The following is a 14,422-nucleotide window of genomic DNA, read 5'->3' as shown; positions in this document are numbered from 1 at the left end:
TGACTGATGGAAACAGATTGAACAGATGCCTAATCTTCTATTAAAAAATTCCAAACTCATTTTATTGTAATTTTATTTAAATTTAGACATTGGGCATGTTACCTTCTGGCCTAAGAACCCGTGCCGACCAAATTCCCCAATTAATCTACAACCCTGTACATTTTAAAGGGTAGAAGTGCCTGGAGGAAACCCATGCAGACATAGGGAGAACATACAAACTCTGTACAGACAGGGCCGGCTTCGAATCCGGACCACTGGCGCTGTAATAGTATTGCGCTAGCCACAATGTTAACCATGCCATGATAATTATTTCTTTTAAATTTAGACTAACAGCATGGTTACAGGCCCTTTTGGCTCACAAGCATTCATGCATTTTTTTTTAAATAAGAAAAAGTCTTTATAAAGTTGTAAAAATTGTGTTAGTTTGATAGACCTAAAGTTGTTAATTTTGTAAGAAGCTTATTATAAATCCATCAACTTTTCTGTCTTGGAATTTACAAAATGAACCTTGAGATATAAAAATGTTGCCTTCCAAAATTCTCATAATCATGCATTTTTTTGTTAATTTTAGCTATTCAATCAATTTCTGCTGAAAATTGTATTTGTACCAGAATTTTCATTAAAATTAAACAGAGCATGGGAACAGTGCTGCAGGGAGACTATTAAGCACGAGTAACTAAAATAAGAAAGACCATATTATGGAAACATTTCACTCTCCTCCTTCTCTGCAGCTGGCACTTCTGGCTTTTCAATGAAGGAAATTTCAGATTTGTCAGTATTCATTTAACCCCAGATATCAAAACTCATGGCTTCGCAAACGACCCACAGCGCTTTAAATCTGACCTAACTTTAAGCACAAAACCAATCAAGATTAATCAGCTAAACTGTGCCCATATCTTTACTTCTCTTTTTACAGGTTTCTCATCATGACCTGACTGGAACACATTAAATATTACTTACAATTACAGTTATAATCATTAATTTTCTGTATTTGTTGCAAATATTCTTATTTTTCTCCACAACTTTCCACAGCAAACACAATTTCAGACTCAAAACTACTAGCAATACCAACCTATGAAACAGAAAACCACAGCAGTCACAAATGCTGGAATCTTGACCAGGCAAGGAACTCATGACAGACGACATTGATAGATAGAAACAGTCAGTCCACCCGGACTGACTATTTCTGCTCACAGCTGCTTTCTGACCTGCTGAGCTCCCCAAGGAGTTCTTTGTCCGCCCAACCTATTAAATGGGTAGCACGAGTTAAAATTCAGCCATGGTCAACCCTGTCCTTTGGTAGCCCCTCCAGTAATCAAAGTGAATTGTGACAAATTAGCCAGTATGCCCTCTCTGTTCCAGATGATTGTTATCAGGAATCAGCCACTTTATCATTCCTAGTTCAATGACTGCATTTATCAGAATTTTAACTAGTAGCATTTGTAGCTCTTAATAGTAGCCATTAAGATACATAATGAGAAGTATTTGCTGAAAAAAGGCTCCAGACAGGATAGTTTCCATGTGTCACCATTTGTTTTGAAGTTGTATAACTATATAATCATGTTAACAATTTTGTTACAGGCAATGAACAGTGTATGCTTATTCTCAGTCTGTTAAACTGACAACCAAATGAATTAAATCAACTTAAAATTGTAATTTAAAGGTACCTTTATTGCATTATATTAATTTGATCTGCGGCTCTAGCTACCCTTATTCAATTGTACCCGTGTAATATGGATGCATTCAAATTTTTAAAAATTTTATTTACAGACGGTAGTTTCCGATTTCAGCCATTTAGACTAATGCTGCCCAATGCACCCAAACTAACCTATAATCCCATTCATTTTGAAGGGAGGGAGAAAACCAGAGCATGCGGGGGAAACTCACGCAGACGTACAAACTCCTTACAGGCAGCATCAGATTCGAACCAGTGTTGCTGGCACTGTAATGGCATCATGCCAACTTATCCACTCAATTCCTTTGATCCCATTTGGTAAATTTGTTGAGACTTAAAAATGTGCAAAAATATATGGAGCATGTGTTTTTTGTTAACGCAGGCTGTTTTGGCCTAGGTTTATTATATCTATCCACTAGCCATCATGGCAGCAACAGGTAGCACTTAGGAAACCACAGAAAACCTGCTAAACTCTTCCAAATGAGAGTGACCAATCATACCCTCCATATCATTCTGTAATCCTCAGGGTGCAGGGACAGTCATGTGACTAGTCCTGCAGTGCACTTGGTGAGCTCGTTTCCTTTGTTTAACAAGGGATTGAATAGAACCTCTTGCTGATGTTTCCCAGCCATCTCCCTTTTTTTTAGGGGAAGCAGTGGCCCAACACTCACCCACACCCATTCTCCAAATGCAAGGGAGAATTATAGTAATGAAATTGCATCAGAATTCATATGTGAATCATTGGGAAGGAAGCAAAAGTTTGAAAACAGATATATTTTAAAAAAAATATCAGGTCCAAGTTTAATCTTCATTTGGACGCACAGAAGAGGGCAGATGTTGAACCAAGAACAAAAAGCTTCCAATGTCAAGCAGCACGTGTAGAACAAAAGTTAACATTTCAGGTGGTGACCCTGCAACACACTTTAGTCAGACGTCCTGATTCCAGGGTTTGACTCAAAACTTTGACAATCCCTTTGGATCCATAGATGTTTGGATCCATAGATGTTGCTTGATCTACTGAGTTCCTCTACCAGTATATTTTTTGCTTCAACTCCATCATTTGTTTGTCCAGACTTTTACCTTATTAACTGCTCTTTAGAGCAAACAATTGTTTAGCAATTTCCCCAAGCAGCCCATTGTCTCTTCCAAATGCAATAGCTTTGCATACATAGCCACAGAAAATTAGAAAGGTTCTGTCTTAGCTAGGTTTATATGCTTGTGATAGTACAGATTCTATCACCAATGTGTATGTACAGATGGCAGTGTAGGATGACTGTGATTGGCTGAGAGTGTAGTCACCACACCTACTGGCAGGTCTTAAAGGATTGCTCCTAGCCAGACCAGGTCATTCTGGACTGGTCGACCTACTTGCGATTATGCTCCAGTCTTTTAGTTAATAAAAGCCTTGGTTTGGATCAACAAGTCTTTGGTTCTTTCGACGCACATTACAATGATGACAGCAGATTTATCCACATTCATTCCACCAGTCTAGGATGGATTTAAATCCTGATTTCAGAAGGTAACAGCTGGCATCAAAAAAGTACCGGTACCTATTTTGTCATATTAGATATCTAAATGACTTAAATTTCTTTTTAAAAGGTACTTACATTTGAATCGGTGTCAGTTCCATTGATACACACAACATCTTGTTTCTGAATTGTTAAAACATCTTTTGATAGCTTTAGTCGGATGTCATAGGCATTCTCCGACTCCTCATCAAAAAGACGTGCAATACCCGTCTTAGTCTGCAAAACAAAATATACATTTTTCAGTAAAACATCATTTATTTCATGATTAACTGACAGTTTCCCTAACAAATCATGCGTGACTGATGTTCATTCCCATGTTTTTGATTCACATGTTTGAAAAGGGTGGCACAGTTCGTGCCTTGCTATTTCAGCTACAGTGTCCCGACTGAATCTGGTGCTGTCTGCAAGAAGTTTAACATTCTCACTGAGTATGTGTGGGTGCCCTCAGGCCACTCCAGTTTCTTCCCAACCTTCAAAACAATCAGAGGATGTAGGTTAACTGGGTGCATTTGGGTGGCATGAGGTCATGGGCCAGAAGGTCTAAGTTTAAATTTTAAAAAAAATTAAAAACATTCTCCCCAAATTTTTTCAGTTGCATTCTGAATTCGAGGCCTTGCATGGGTTTTGTCAGTTGCAATCAGTACCTCTCTCTTCACAACTCAGTAAAGGTACGCTATCTAAATGTGCTGTCCTTTGTTCATGCCATGTTCACAAAAAATTCATATAATTCTAGATCACTAGACATTGGGACTAATCTTACTTGTCCCCTCGCTGACCTGGGTGCTTTCATCATTCTAGTTAAGATCATCACATTCACTAGAGTCCAAGGATTAAATCTGAGATGTTCAGTTTTGTGCCACTTAGTTAAATATAAGACAACACCTTCACTCATTATCTCATGAGGCAAGCTCCAAAGTCAATTTTACTCTGGCTATTTGAGCAAAAGAGAAGTTGCAGCTGATAAACCTCACTGCATCACAACAACCTGCCTCTCTACATCAACATAATGAAGGAGCTGTTGGTTGACTTCTGGAAGTGGATGGTATCAATGATACTGAGATGGAGATAGCAAAGAGCTTCAGGGGATGTAAATGTCACCAACACTTGGTCTAACCATGTTGATGCTGCAGTCAAGAAGACGAACTAATGTTTATCTTTCCTTAGAAGTTTACAGAAATTTGGCATGTTTGCAACATCTCTTGCCTATTTTATGGAAGTATTTGATCTGGAGGTATCACAGTTTGGTGCAGGAACTGGTCTGCAGGTGTTGTAAATGCAGCTCAAGCCAATGCACAAACCTACCTCCCCTCCATTGACTCTGTCTGCACTTCTTGCTGTCTCAGGAAAACAGCCAACATATTAAAAGGCCCATGCCACCCCAGTCACACTCTCTTCTCCCCTTCCTGCTGGGCAGAAGATACACGAGTTTGGAAACATGCACCAACAAATTCAAGAACAGCTTATTCCAGATTGTTATCAGACTATTGAATGGATTTAATATTTGTAAAATAATGTTGCCCTTGCATTGTTTTAAGCTTTTTTAAAAAAAATCTGTAACCCAATACTCTGAACTTTTTGTTTCTATATTGCACTACGTCTTGAAGTCAAGGATAGGTTGAGTGACTGGATAGCACACAAATTGTTTTTCAGTCTCGGTATAGGTGATTCAATTCAATTGAAACAATTGAATTCAGCTTAATTCTTTACTTGTCTCAAGAAAAAATGTGGAACATCTGCGAAGAAAGTGGGGGAGTCATGGCAAATTAATTAAATTCATTTACTTACTTTCTTTAGTGTTCCAATATCATATTTATTTTTATTTCCAGTCAATTATTTTCTCCTGCTTGCATCAAAACTGACAACCTGTAAATTACAACTTTAAATCCTAGAGGGATTTGCTCATACCATTGTTTTTGTGAATGACCAAAGCCATTGTAATCAGACAGCATTTAGATAAATATAGTTAATTTAATTTGAAAAAAAATGTTTTTTATTGATATTTTTATAGTGGTACATGCTATGAAATATTGTTAGCAGCAATGTCATTGATTATTACCGCAGAATGACAATTTAAATGTTTAATGTTACTCAAAGTAATCTTGAGCATCATTTGGATGTTTTATCAACATTAATAAAGGGTTTCATTTGAAATCATATTTATTTCATTACCGAAAATGGCTGCTGTTGAAATAACTAGAAACTACAATAAAGTTACATGTGCAAGGGTAAGATTTGCCGAGGTTTTGGCATCCATTTACGTTTGGGTCTCACACAGCCACAAAGAGGTCCCACAAAACCAAGGCACAATTCCTGATGCAAGTTCCTCCCTTGGGCCTTCAGCCAAGAAGAAAGCAGCTGCTTTTAACCAGCAGGGTGTCCAGACAATACTAATGAATAATAGTGAGAACATCTCATGCCTTTCAGATGGGTAGCTAAAGTGCCAAGATATTATGTTTGTTTTTTTTTAATTTTTTATTTTTCACACCATTAATCACATTAGCCATGATATACACTTTTTCTTTTTCACACAAATACAGTGACTTTTTCTCCCCCCCCTCTCCCTCCTCCCAAGCCACCCCCCCACCCCCCTCTCATCCATTTTAGGTATACAATCTAGGTTGCATTAAGCCAGTCAGACAATGTTGTCATTCAACAAAAATACACCAGAAATTCTACTGAGTCCGTTCTTTTCTTTCCTTCTCCTTCCATCAACTTAGGTAATGTTTGTCCCCGGTAGGTTTTCGCTATTGTATTTAATGTAAGGCTCCCATACTTGTTCGAATATTTCAATATTATTTCTTAAACTATATGTTATTTTTTCTAATGTGAGAGAGTAGAAAAATTTTGGGATGATCTCAATCAGATATTAAATAAAATAACAGAAAACAATATACCAAAGAATCCAGAGATCTTTCTCCTAAGTAACATAACAAACAAAGAATTTGGAATTGATTTGGAGGATGCACAAAAAAGATTTGTTAAGATAGCCCTAGCCGTAGCAAAAAAATGTATTATGTCAACCTGGAAATTGGAAGATAATTTGAAAATACAACTATGGTATATAGAAATGAATAAATGTATTCCATTAGATATTATGTTTGTTCATGAGTCCCAGCAGATCCATCCTACCATGGCCCCTTCCCCATCAGTTCTCCAACTGAGTAAATGGAGGTACAGCACAAACACGAAACTAGACCAGGATGTCAGTTGAAAGTTCATAACCTTCCTCCTTCCCACCACACAACACTCATCAACATTTCATTGTGTTGTTCGCAGGTGTACATTCATATTCAGTAAAGTGAAAGAGCAGGAAGGATTGAAATTATATATAATAGGCCTCTCCCTTATACTTATTCTCTTGGAACTGATGAGTCATTTCCATAGCAAAGAGGAAAATCAATCCATTCTGCTTCAGCTGTTTACACACCTTGTCAGACAAAATCACTGTTTGGTCATCACAACTTGCCTATCTGAAACACACCATTCACATTCATAATAGTTGCCATAGGTCAGTTATTCATCCTTAACATTAGGAATAAACATCAAATAACTGCTTTTCCCAGACCTGAAAAAATTAACTCATTTTCTCTTTCCACAGATGTTACCTGACCTGGTGAGCATTTCCAGCTTTTATTTAAAACTTTAGCATTGGCAATTTAAACGATGATAATTCCCAATGCTGACTTTATGAGGGAAGGGCACCTGAAAGGCACATTTCAAAGACCTTCTCAATCCTGATGTAAGCATTCTCGACTCCAAACCACAGCAGACTCTCAGGATGGCTTTGCCACTCCTGACCAACAAGAAGACCAAGGAGGCTACCTCCCAACATAAATAACAAGGCCCGAGGATCAGCTGGCATCCTTGTTAAAACCCAAAAACATGGCGATGAAGAGCTTCAGTCACAAATTCATTGCCTCATTGTCTACAGTTTGCAAGACGAGGATATGTGCCAGGAAGCTTAGAGATACGGTAATCGTGACCATTTTTACAAAATGATACAAGCTTGAGAGACCTCTCAGTCTATCAAAGGGAATGTCATTACCAGTGTCCTCCTCAATCATCTTGTTTCAATGTATGGGCAGCTGTCCCCAAATTACTTGTGAATTTTGTCCCCTCAGAAGTGAAATAGACATGATCTTCATGACGTGATAACTCAAAGACAAACATGAGCAGAACCAACCACTGAATATGGCTGTTCCTGATTTCACCAAGGGTCGTAACACCCTACTAAAATTCAGTTGTCACAGAAATTAATTTAAGACTGGCTTCACAACATGCAAGATTATAGCCAGCAGATCCACAAGGGAACCAGTCTCAGCAAACAAGGCCATGTCATTGTCCCAACCCTCTTCTCAATCTTTGCTCCAACATTGCAATCACCTCCGATAAATGTCCTATTCATCTTCAGAATTAATAGGAATCTATTCAATATCTGACAATTGCACTCTGGAAACAAGGTGATCCAAACCTTGATGGTTGGGCGTTTACTGCAGGTGGCAATTCGAGTTACTCCTGCTAAGAGGCTAAGCTCCAAGTCAGTGGTTCTCAACCTTTTTCTTTCCACTAACATACCACTTTTAATAATCCCTATGCCATCAGGGCTCTGTGATTAGTAAGGGGTCGCATAAGGTGGTAGGGGTGTGGGAAGGTTGAGAATCACTGCTCGAGACCCAATTGTTACTGAAATATTTTGCTTGAGAAAAATTGTCATTGGCCCATTTCCTTTGGAGTTATGAAACTGTGCACATAACGAGTCAATGAGATATGATTAAAACAGTGGTTTTCAAACATTTTTTTTCTACTCACAATGTTACAGTGACACATAGAAGAGGATTGGCTTTACATTCAACAACTGCAAAGTTAAGATCCTCCAACAGCTGCATCCACTGTGCCATATGCAACTCCACACCAAGCCCCCTGCCCTCCCCAAGGAATAAAGCTTCATGGTGAGACTTTTTTTGCTGTCTTAAGCATATCTTGGTGAAGGCAGGGCATCTTTGAAGAAAATAAATTGGAGAGCAAGTCCTCGTATTTTGCACAAACTTGTGTTCTACCATGTTTCAACGATCTCCACCTGGAGACCTGGACTGTCTGCACTCGAGGTTCTCGGAAAAGCACTATCAATACTGTCTGCATAAAATCCTCCAAAGTCACTGGAAGGACAAGTGAACCTTTGTTGACATTTTGTCCTAGGCCAAGAGACCTTTACTATCTATTGGCCACAATAGGCAGGCCATGTTGCCCACATTCATAGTAATGGACTATCGATTCAGACCCTCTTCTCTATGCTTGGGCATGGAGGATATTACCACCTGACAGAGCTAGAGATTATAAAGGTGAGCTCAAAACCCCTGCCTATTCCAGTTGCAGGAAGAGAACATTGGCCCAGAGGAGGAACTGAATAGATAGCTGTGGGCATGTTGGAGGGAGGAGATCACCAAGGAAATTAATGATTCCTAGAGAGTGAGGCGGGCTAAGGACTTGGGTAACTTTACCACCATCCTCCAGGTATTCAAGGTCACCATCTTGTCCCAGAATGTTGTCAAAATGCATCTTAAGGGCAACATGCTTCAAGTTCCCCTCAATGTTCTAGAAGAAGGATTGCGTGGAGGAAATGGTGTAACCCTGTGAGGCCCTGACAGAGAAATTCTGTTGAGGATGGCAAAGTATACCATGACTGAAAGTACCTAGCTAGAGAGATATTTTAATAAACACAATTTATTCCAGGCTAAATCAATTTCCAGTCACCCGTATTGGAAAAAAAAACTGCTCAATTATCCAATATCTAGGCTCTATTATTTGAAACTCAATACAGTAAGTTTGGAAATATGTAAACATTTGTTTTAATGAGAGACTAATTTAATTATCATAAGTGCAGTTTCCAGTTTATCGATCAAGCAAATCCATGTTGAAATTATAGGCTAATGTTAGTTCTCCAGGTGCATTGGGTTTTTGCATAAAGAGACAATCAATGGATCTCTTTTTGAACCAGTCAATTCCTCCAACACATTAAATGGGTTCAATTTTTGCACGGACACAGATGCCTGGGTAGTTGTCCACAAACCAACCAAGATGAATGTCAAAAAATTCCAATAGAACAACCAATTTGCAGCAAAGCCTGCCGTGTATGTACCAATACTGTAACTTTGAGCTAGGTACCATTTATCTCAAAGGATTCTTTCCAAGCAATGACAAAGAATAAAACCAATCCCAGTCCAGGAATGCACATAAATTAATGTGATGGTAGATAATTTTCAATCCCACTAACTCCAGCGTTTCAATAGCTTTGCTCAAAGTGAATGCATGCTGTTTGATCAAAGCACAACGTGTCTTTTGGCAGAGACAAATCAAAATAGTCAAACCATGCAATCATCAGAACATCATGTGATATTATGCACTGCTTGATGTATCCTTGAAATAAAAGGTTGCTGAGATATTCAGAAAGTTTAAGTCACTATTATTTTTTTTTAAAATTGGTTCAATTTCGTTGTTTCAATTATTTTGAGAAATTTACATCAAAATGTTCCTTTGTGCTACTTTCCTACTAATAACGTAGTGGTTTTGATTTTAATGATCTGTTTTCCCTTCTTCCCTTGGATGTAATTGTGAGGTGACACAAAGGATCTGTCATTTTAAAATCATCTCACCAACTTAAATTTTCTGTGCACTTCCTATTTATATCGCAATTTTTCCCCATCACTTCATTAAGTACTTGTAATAGTTTGAAATAGTGCGTTATAATTGCCCCTTTAATTTGAATGAATTTTTATGTTTCTGGGGGTGAAATTTGTCTTGTCCAGTAGCATGAAACAGAAGTAGAGAACCAACACTTCACGTCCGAATCCAAAAATGGAGCTGTGTCTGCTGATTCACTGGGGTCCAAGTAAAACGTGGTTCCATTTTGTTATGATAACACAGAATCAAAAGAGAAGATGATTCAAAACACTTCGACTATCTTCAGTGCATGACATGCAAAGACCTTTTTTTTAAAAAAATTAGGCTGTTTTGGAAGCATAGGGAATTCTATCACTGCACCCTATTAAAATTAAACAGTCCACTACAAAATATGTAAACTAATATTGTAAGTGGGTGTGATAGTACAGATTCTATCACCAATGTGTCTATGTACAGATGGTCGTGTAGGATGACTGTGATTGGCTGAGAGTGTAGCCACACCTACTGGCAGGTCTTAAAGGATTGCTCCTAGCCAGACCAGTTCATTCTGGACTGGTGATACACTCCAATCTTTTAGTTCATAAAAGCCTTGGTTTGGATCAACAAGTCTGGTTCTTTCGACGCGCACGACAGTGGGTTACTGTTTTCATTATTTTTATCCTTAGCTCGTAATCAAAAATTCAGAAAAGCTTTCAGCGTCAGTGTACTTGAAGAATAGATTCAGCTCCAATCACACCCTTGCACATTTCTTCTGACACAAAAGAGGAAATAGATCCTCCATGGCAAAGCAGAATTACAACAAAAATTCAATTTCTCTGTCCCGTTGTGGTTCAGTGACTACCTTCTGCTTTGTCAACATTTAGTCAGATGGAGGCATAGAACTGGACCTGCTCCTGGATAGGAACGGAATTTGCAAAGCATCCCAGCATTTGGCTCAACAAATGTTCAACATGGTCAAAGGATGTGTCATGAGGTCTGCTGAACTGTGGCACTAGTTTCTGGGGTTTGTTTTGTCACTAATTACAAATCTCTAGTGATGACTGAGGCCGCCACTTCAAGAAATGCAGAAAAAAAGAAAATCCACCAAATGACTTGCAATTTAAAAGATGTAATAGGCCATAGCTTAAAAGAACTCATTCATTAGTGGACTACAGGACAAGCAAAAAGTTACCTACTGGGCAACTGATGTGCTGCATGAATCTCTGCCCTGTATCCGGGGTTGTCAGAACATTTATTCTCAGCTGATATTTGTCACCTGAAAAAAACCTCAAAAATTGTTCTTTTCAAATCTGGACAAATGTTATTCAAATACTTTCCATGTAATACTTAATACACTGGAGTATTTCTGAGCTTAAATATTTGTGCATTTATGCAGCCTAATTAATGAATAATATAATTATAGATTTACTATCTATTTTGGCATACAAGCAGAGTTGTGAAAACATTTTTAAAAATCTCAAAAAGGGGGAGGGGGTCAACTTATACGCCTGATATACTTTTAATACCTTAAAATTCACAAAAAAAAACAGACTGACATTGATTCGGCATACAAGTCAATGCTGGACGTACCTCCCCATTGCCGGCACAGCCACTCCCCAACACCTCCCCACCACTGGGCAACACTATAACTGCTCCTACCTGGGACCCTGAGGTCACCGCTGCCACTCCTGCCTGGTAGGCTGAGCTTCCTACTCAGGAGCTCCAGCTCCATGGGCCGTTGCCACTGCTGCTTGGTAGGCCGAGGTTCCTGCTCAGCAGCTCCAGCTCCGTGGGCTATTGCCACTGCTCCTGCCTGGTAGGCCAAGTTTCCTGCTCAGGAGCTCCAGCTACGTGGGCCATTGCCACTTCTGCCTGGTAGGTGGAAGTTCCTTCTCAGGAGCTCCAGCTCCATGGGCCATTGCCACTGCTGCCTAGTAGGCAAAGGTTCCTTCTCAGGTGCTCCAGCTCCATGGGCCATTGCCACTGCTGCCTGATAGGCCAAGGTTCCTGCTCAGGAGCTCCAACTCCGTGGGCCGTTGTCACTGGTGTCTTTTTAAAATTAACTTTTTAAAATTTATTTAATTTACAGTTTTGTTACTTGTGATTGGGAGGGGTTTTAAATTTTTTTGGGATGTTCCTGGGAAGCCCGTACAGCCTGAAAAATGGGGGTGGATTTATTACGCTAAGAAATTGGGGGGAGGGGCGGGGGGCGGAGAATACCTATCTGTCAGTTGTCTTGTACGCCAAAGTATACAGTATGTCAAATTCTCAAATTATCTCAATTTCATACTACCCAATTGTATAACCTACTAATGAACATGAAGGAAATCATTTGCAGATTATTTTTAGTTGGTCATTATGCTAAAAGAAAAATTATTTACAAATATTGCTTTGGAAAATGAAGGATTATACTTAATCTCTCTTCTTATGACCTTACAATAAAGTAGCATTAAAATCTCAGGCAACAAACTCAAGGCAAAAAAAATTAATATAAAATTCATAATGAGTATAAAAGAGACGAGATGATCATGAATTAGTGAGGAGTCTGAAATGGATAATTATTTTGTGAAATATCATTACGGATCTGCATTCTTACACTAAAAATAAAACAGTTGTTTGGACCAATTAGCTCTGCTGCAACTCTCCTGTCAATTCTTCGACCACATTCAACTCTTTCAGCCCATCTTTCTATTTGAATCTATCCAAGCGTTGCCTCAGCCATTTCTTAAGTGGTGCAATCCACCTTGCAGTCATCCTCTGAATGAAGAAATCTCTTATTTCATGCTGGATTTCTGTGTAATTATTTTGTATTTATGGGCCTTATTTTGGAATCTCTCACAATTGCAAACATTACTTCCACACTCATTTTACACAATCTTATAATTTTAAAAGATTTCTACCAAATCATTTTGAAGTCTTCCCTTCAGCAATGGAAAAGATTCTGCAGCCTATTAATTTTTTCAAGGCAGCTTTAATGTGCTTATGTTCTTATTTTCATTGCAAACACGTTTTAAGATAGAAATTAATTCTTAATCACTGGGACTAAACAGGCTGAATAATGACAGCACATTGGCAGATTGTGAAATGTCTTTCCATTGAAATCCATTGAGGAGCTTGTGTTGCTCTATGAAAGAGTTATTCATTGGTCCCTTGCCATATCCTTTCTCATAGGCATGTAAAGATTACTCCTTTAACTTGTTATCTAATTCCACTTTGAAAGTTATTTTTCAATTTACTCTCACCAAGAATGAACTGCGAACCTTATCTATAAAAAGATCTCAGTTCTTCCAGCAAGTACCTTAATTAATCTTTCCCATACACTTTTTTGAAAGAGTATCTTAATCCAGGCCCAGAGAAACACACTTTTTTCTATGTCCAGTCACTAAAAATGAATGGCTTTGATCCCCTCATTGAGTCTATATCTGCTTTAAAGAGAATGGCACCTAGAATGAACGAGATTTTCCTTGACTGGGTAAAGGGCAGGTTTCATGGGAAGTAATACAATTATGGAGACTGTTATCAGAATATCAGCAAGGAAGATGTCAAAGATGTCCAGTGTCCAAACAAGCTTTGAGAAGGGCTGCCGGCTTATAAAAAAATCAGATGACTGAGAACAAAGAAGAAGTTGTAGATGTTGGAACAGAGGAATGCCTGCTTTGAACACAGAACACATAGCCTTGGGAAAGTACTGTGATCTATCTCACTGAGCTTGAATGAATGGATTCAGTCACAAAGGATTTAAGTCTATGTAAGAACAAAGGATAAAAGATGAAATATCACATAAAGGAAAGGATGTTCATGTAAAGGAGACAGTGAAATCCATGAGAGGGGAGAGGGGAGAGGGGAGAGGGGAGAGGGAAAGGAGAGAAGAGAGAGGGAGAGAGGGAAAGGAGAGAAGAGAGAGGGAGAGAGGGAGAGAGGGAGAGAGGGAGAGAGGGAGAGAGGGAGAGAGGGAGAGAGGGAGAGAGGGAGAGAGGGAGAGAGGGAGAGAGGGAGAGAGGGAGAGAGGGAGAGAGGGAGAGAGGGAGAGGAGAGGGAGAGAGGGGAGAGGGAGAATGGAAGGAATGGAGGAGGGGGAGGGGGGAAGGGGGAAGCACAAGAAAATGAATAAGTGCTGGCATATCAAGGATGGCGAGTGAGAACTTGCAGAGAGCAACCATCAGCCATGAGATTTCAAAACTCAGAAAAGGCCAATTTAAATTTATTATTTTTATTTTAATTTGGAGATACACTTCCGGTCCATGAGCTCATGCTGCCTAAGTATACCCATGTGACCAATTTACCTTCGAACCCTGTACGTGTTTGGAATATGGAACCAAACTGGAGCACCTGGAAGAAACCCATGTGCACACGTGCATAATGTACAAATTCTTTATAGACTAGTGTCAGATTCTAATCCAGGCCGCTGGTGTTGCAATCACACTACACTAAAATTAATCTTCTCCTGTCTTGTATACAAGTCCAAGCTGTGAATTTTACATTTCTGTAAGGAGTGATAAGTTAGAAGAGTAAATCAAAATGAAGGTTTTGTAAATTAGTTGTATGTCTGTATGCTTAATTA

The 14,422-nt window shown here is 38.9% G+C and overlaps 1 protein-coding gene across 1 annotated transcript in view; it reads right to left on the bottom strand.

Moving 5' to 3' along the window:
- The window catches only part of sntg2 (syntrophin, gamma 2), a 276,157-nt gene extending 261,938 nt beyond the window's left edge, over positions 1-14,219 (bottom strand). The window contains exons 1-2 of the mRNA XM_069888098.1: positions 14,145-14,219; positions 3,283-3,420 (exon numbers count right to left, since the gene is read on the bottom strand). Of these exons, the coding sequence (XP_069744199.1) occupies positions 3,283-3,420; positions 14,145-14,219 (213 nt within the window). The remainder of the gene's footprint in view (positions 1-3,282; positions 3,421-14,144) is intronic.
- Positions 14,220-14,422: the final 203 nt, after the last annotated feature.

This window comes from Narcine bancroftii, chromosome 6 (genome assembly GCF_036971445.1).
Source record: "Narcine bancroftii isolate sNarBan1 chromosome 6, sNarBan1.hap1, whole genome shotgun sequence".
NCBI classification, from domain to species: domain Eukaryota; kingdom Metazoa; phylum Chordata; class Chondrichthyes; order Torpediniformes; family Narcinidae; genus Narcine; species Narcine bancroftii.
The sequence above is the reverse complement of the archived record's forward strand: the minus strand, read 5'-3'. Positions and strand labels throughout refer to the sequence as shown.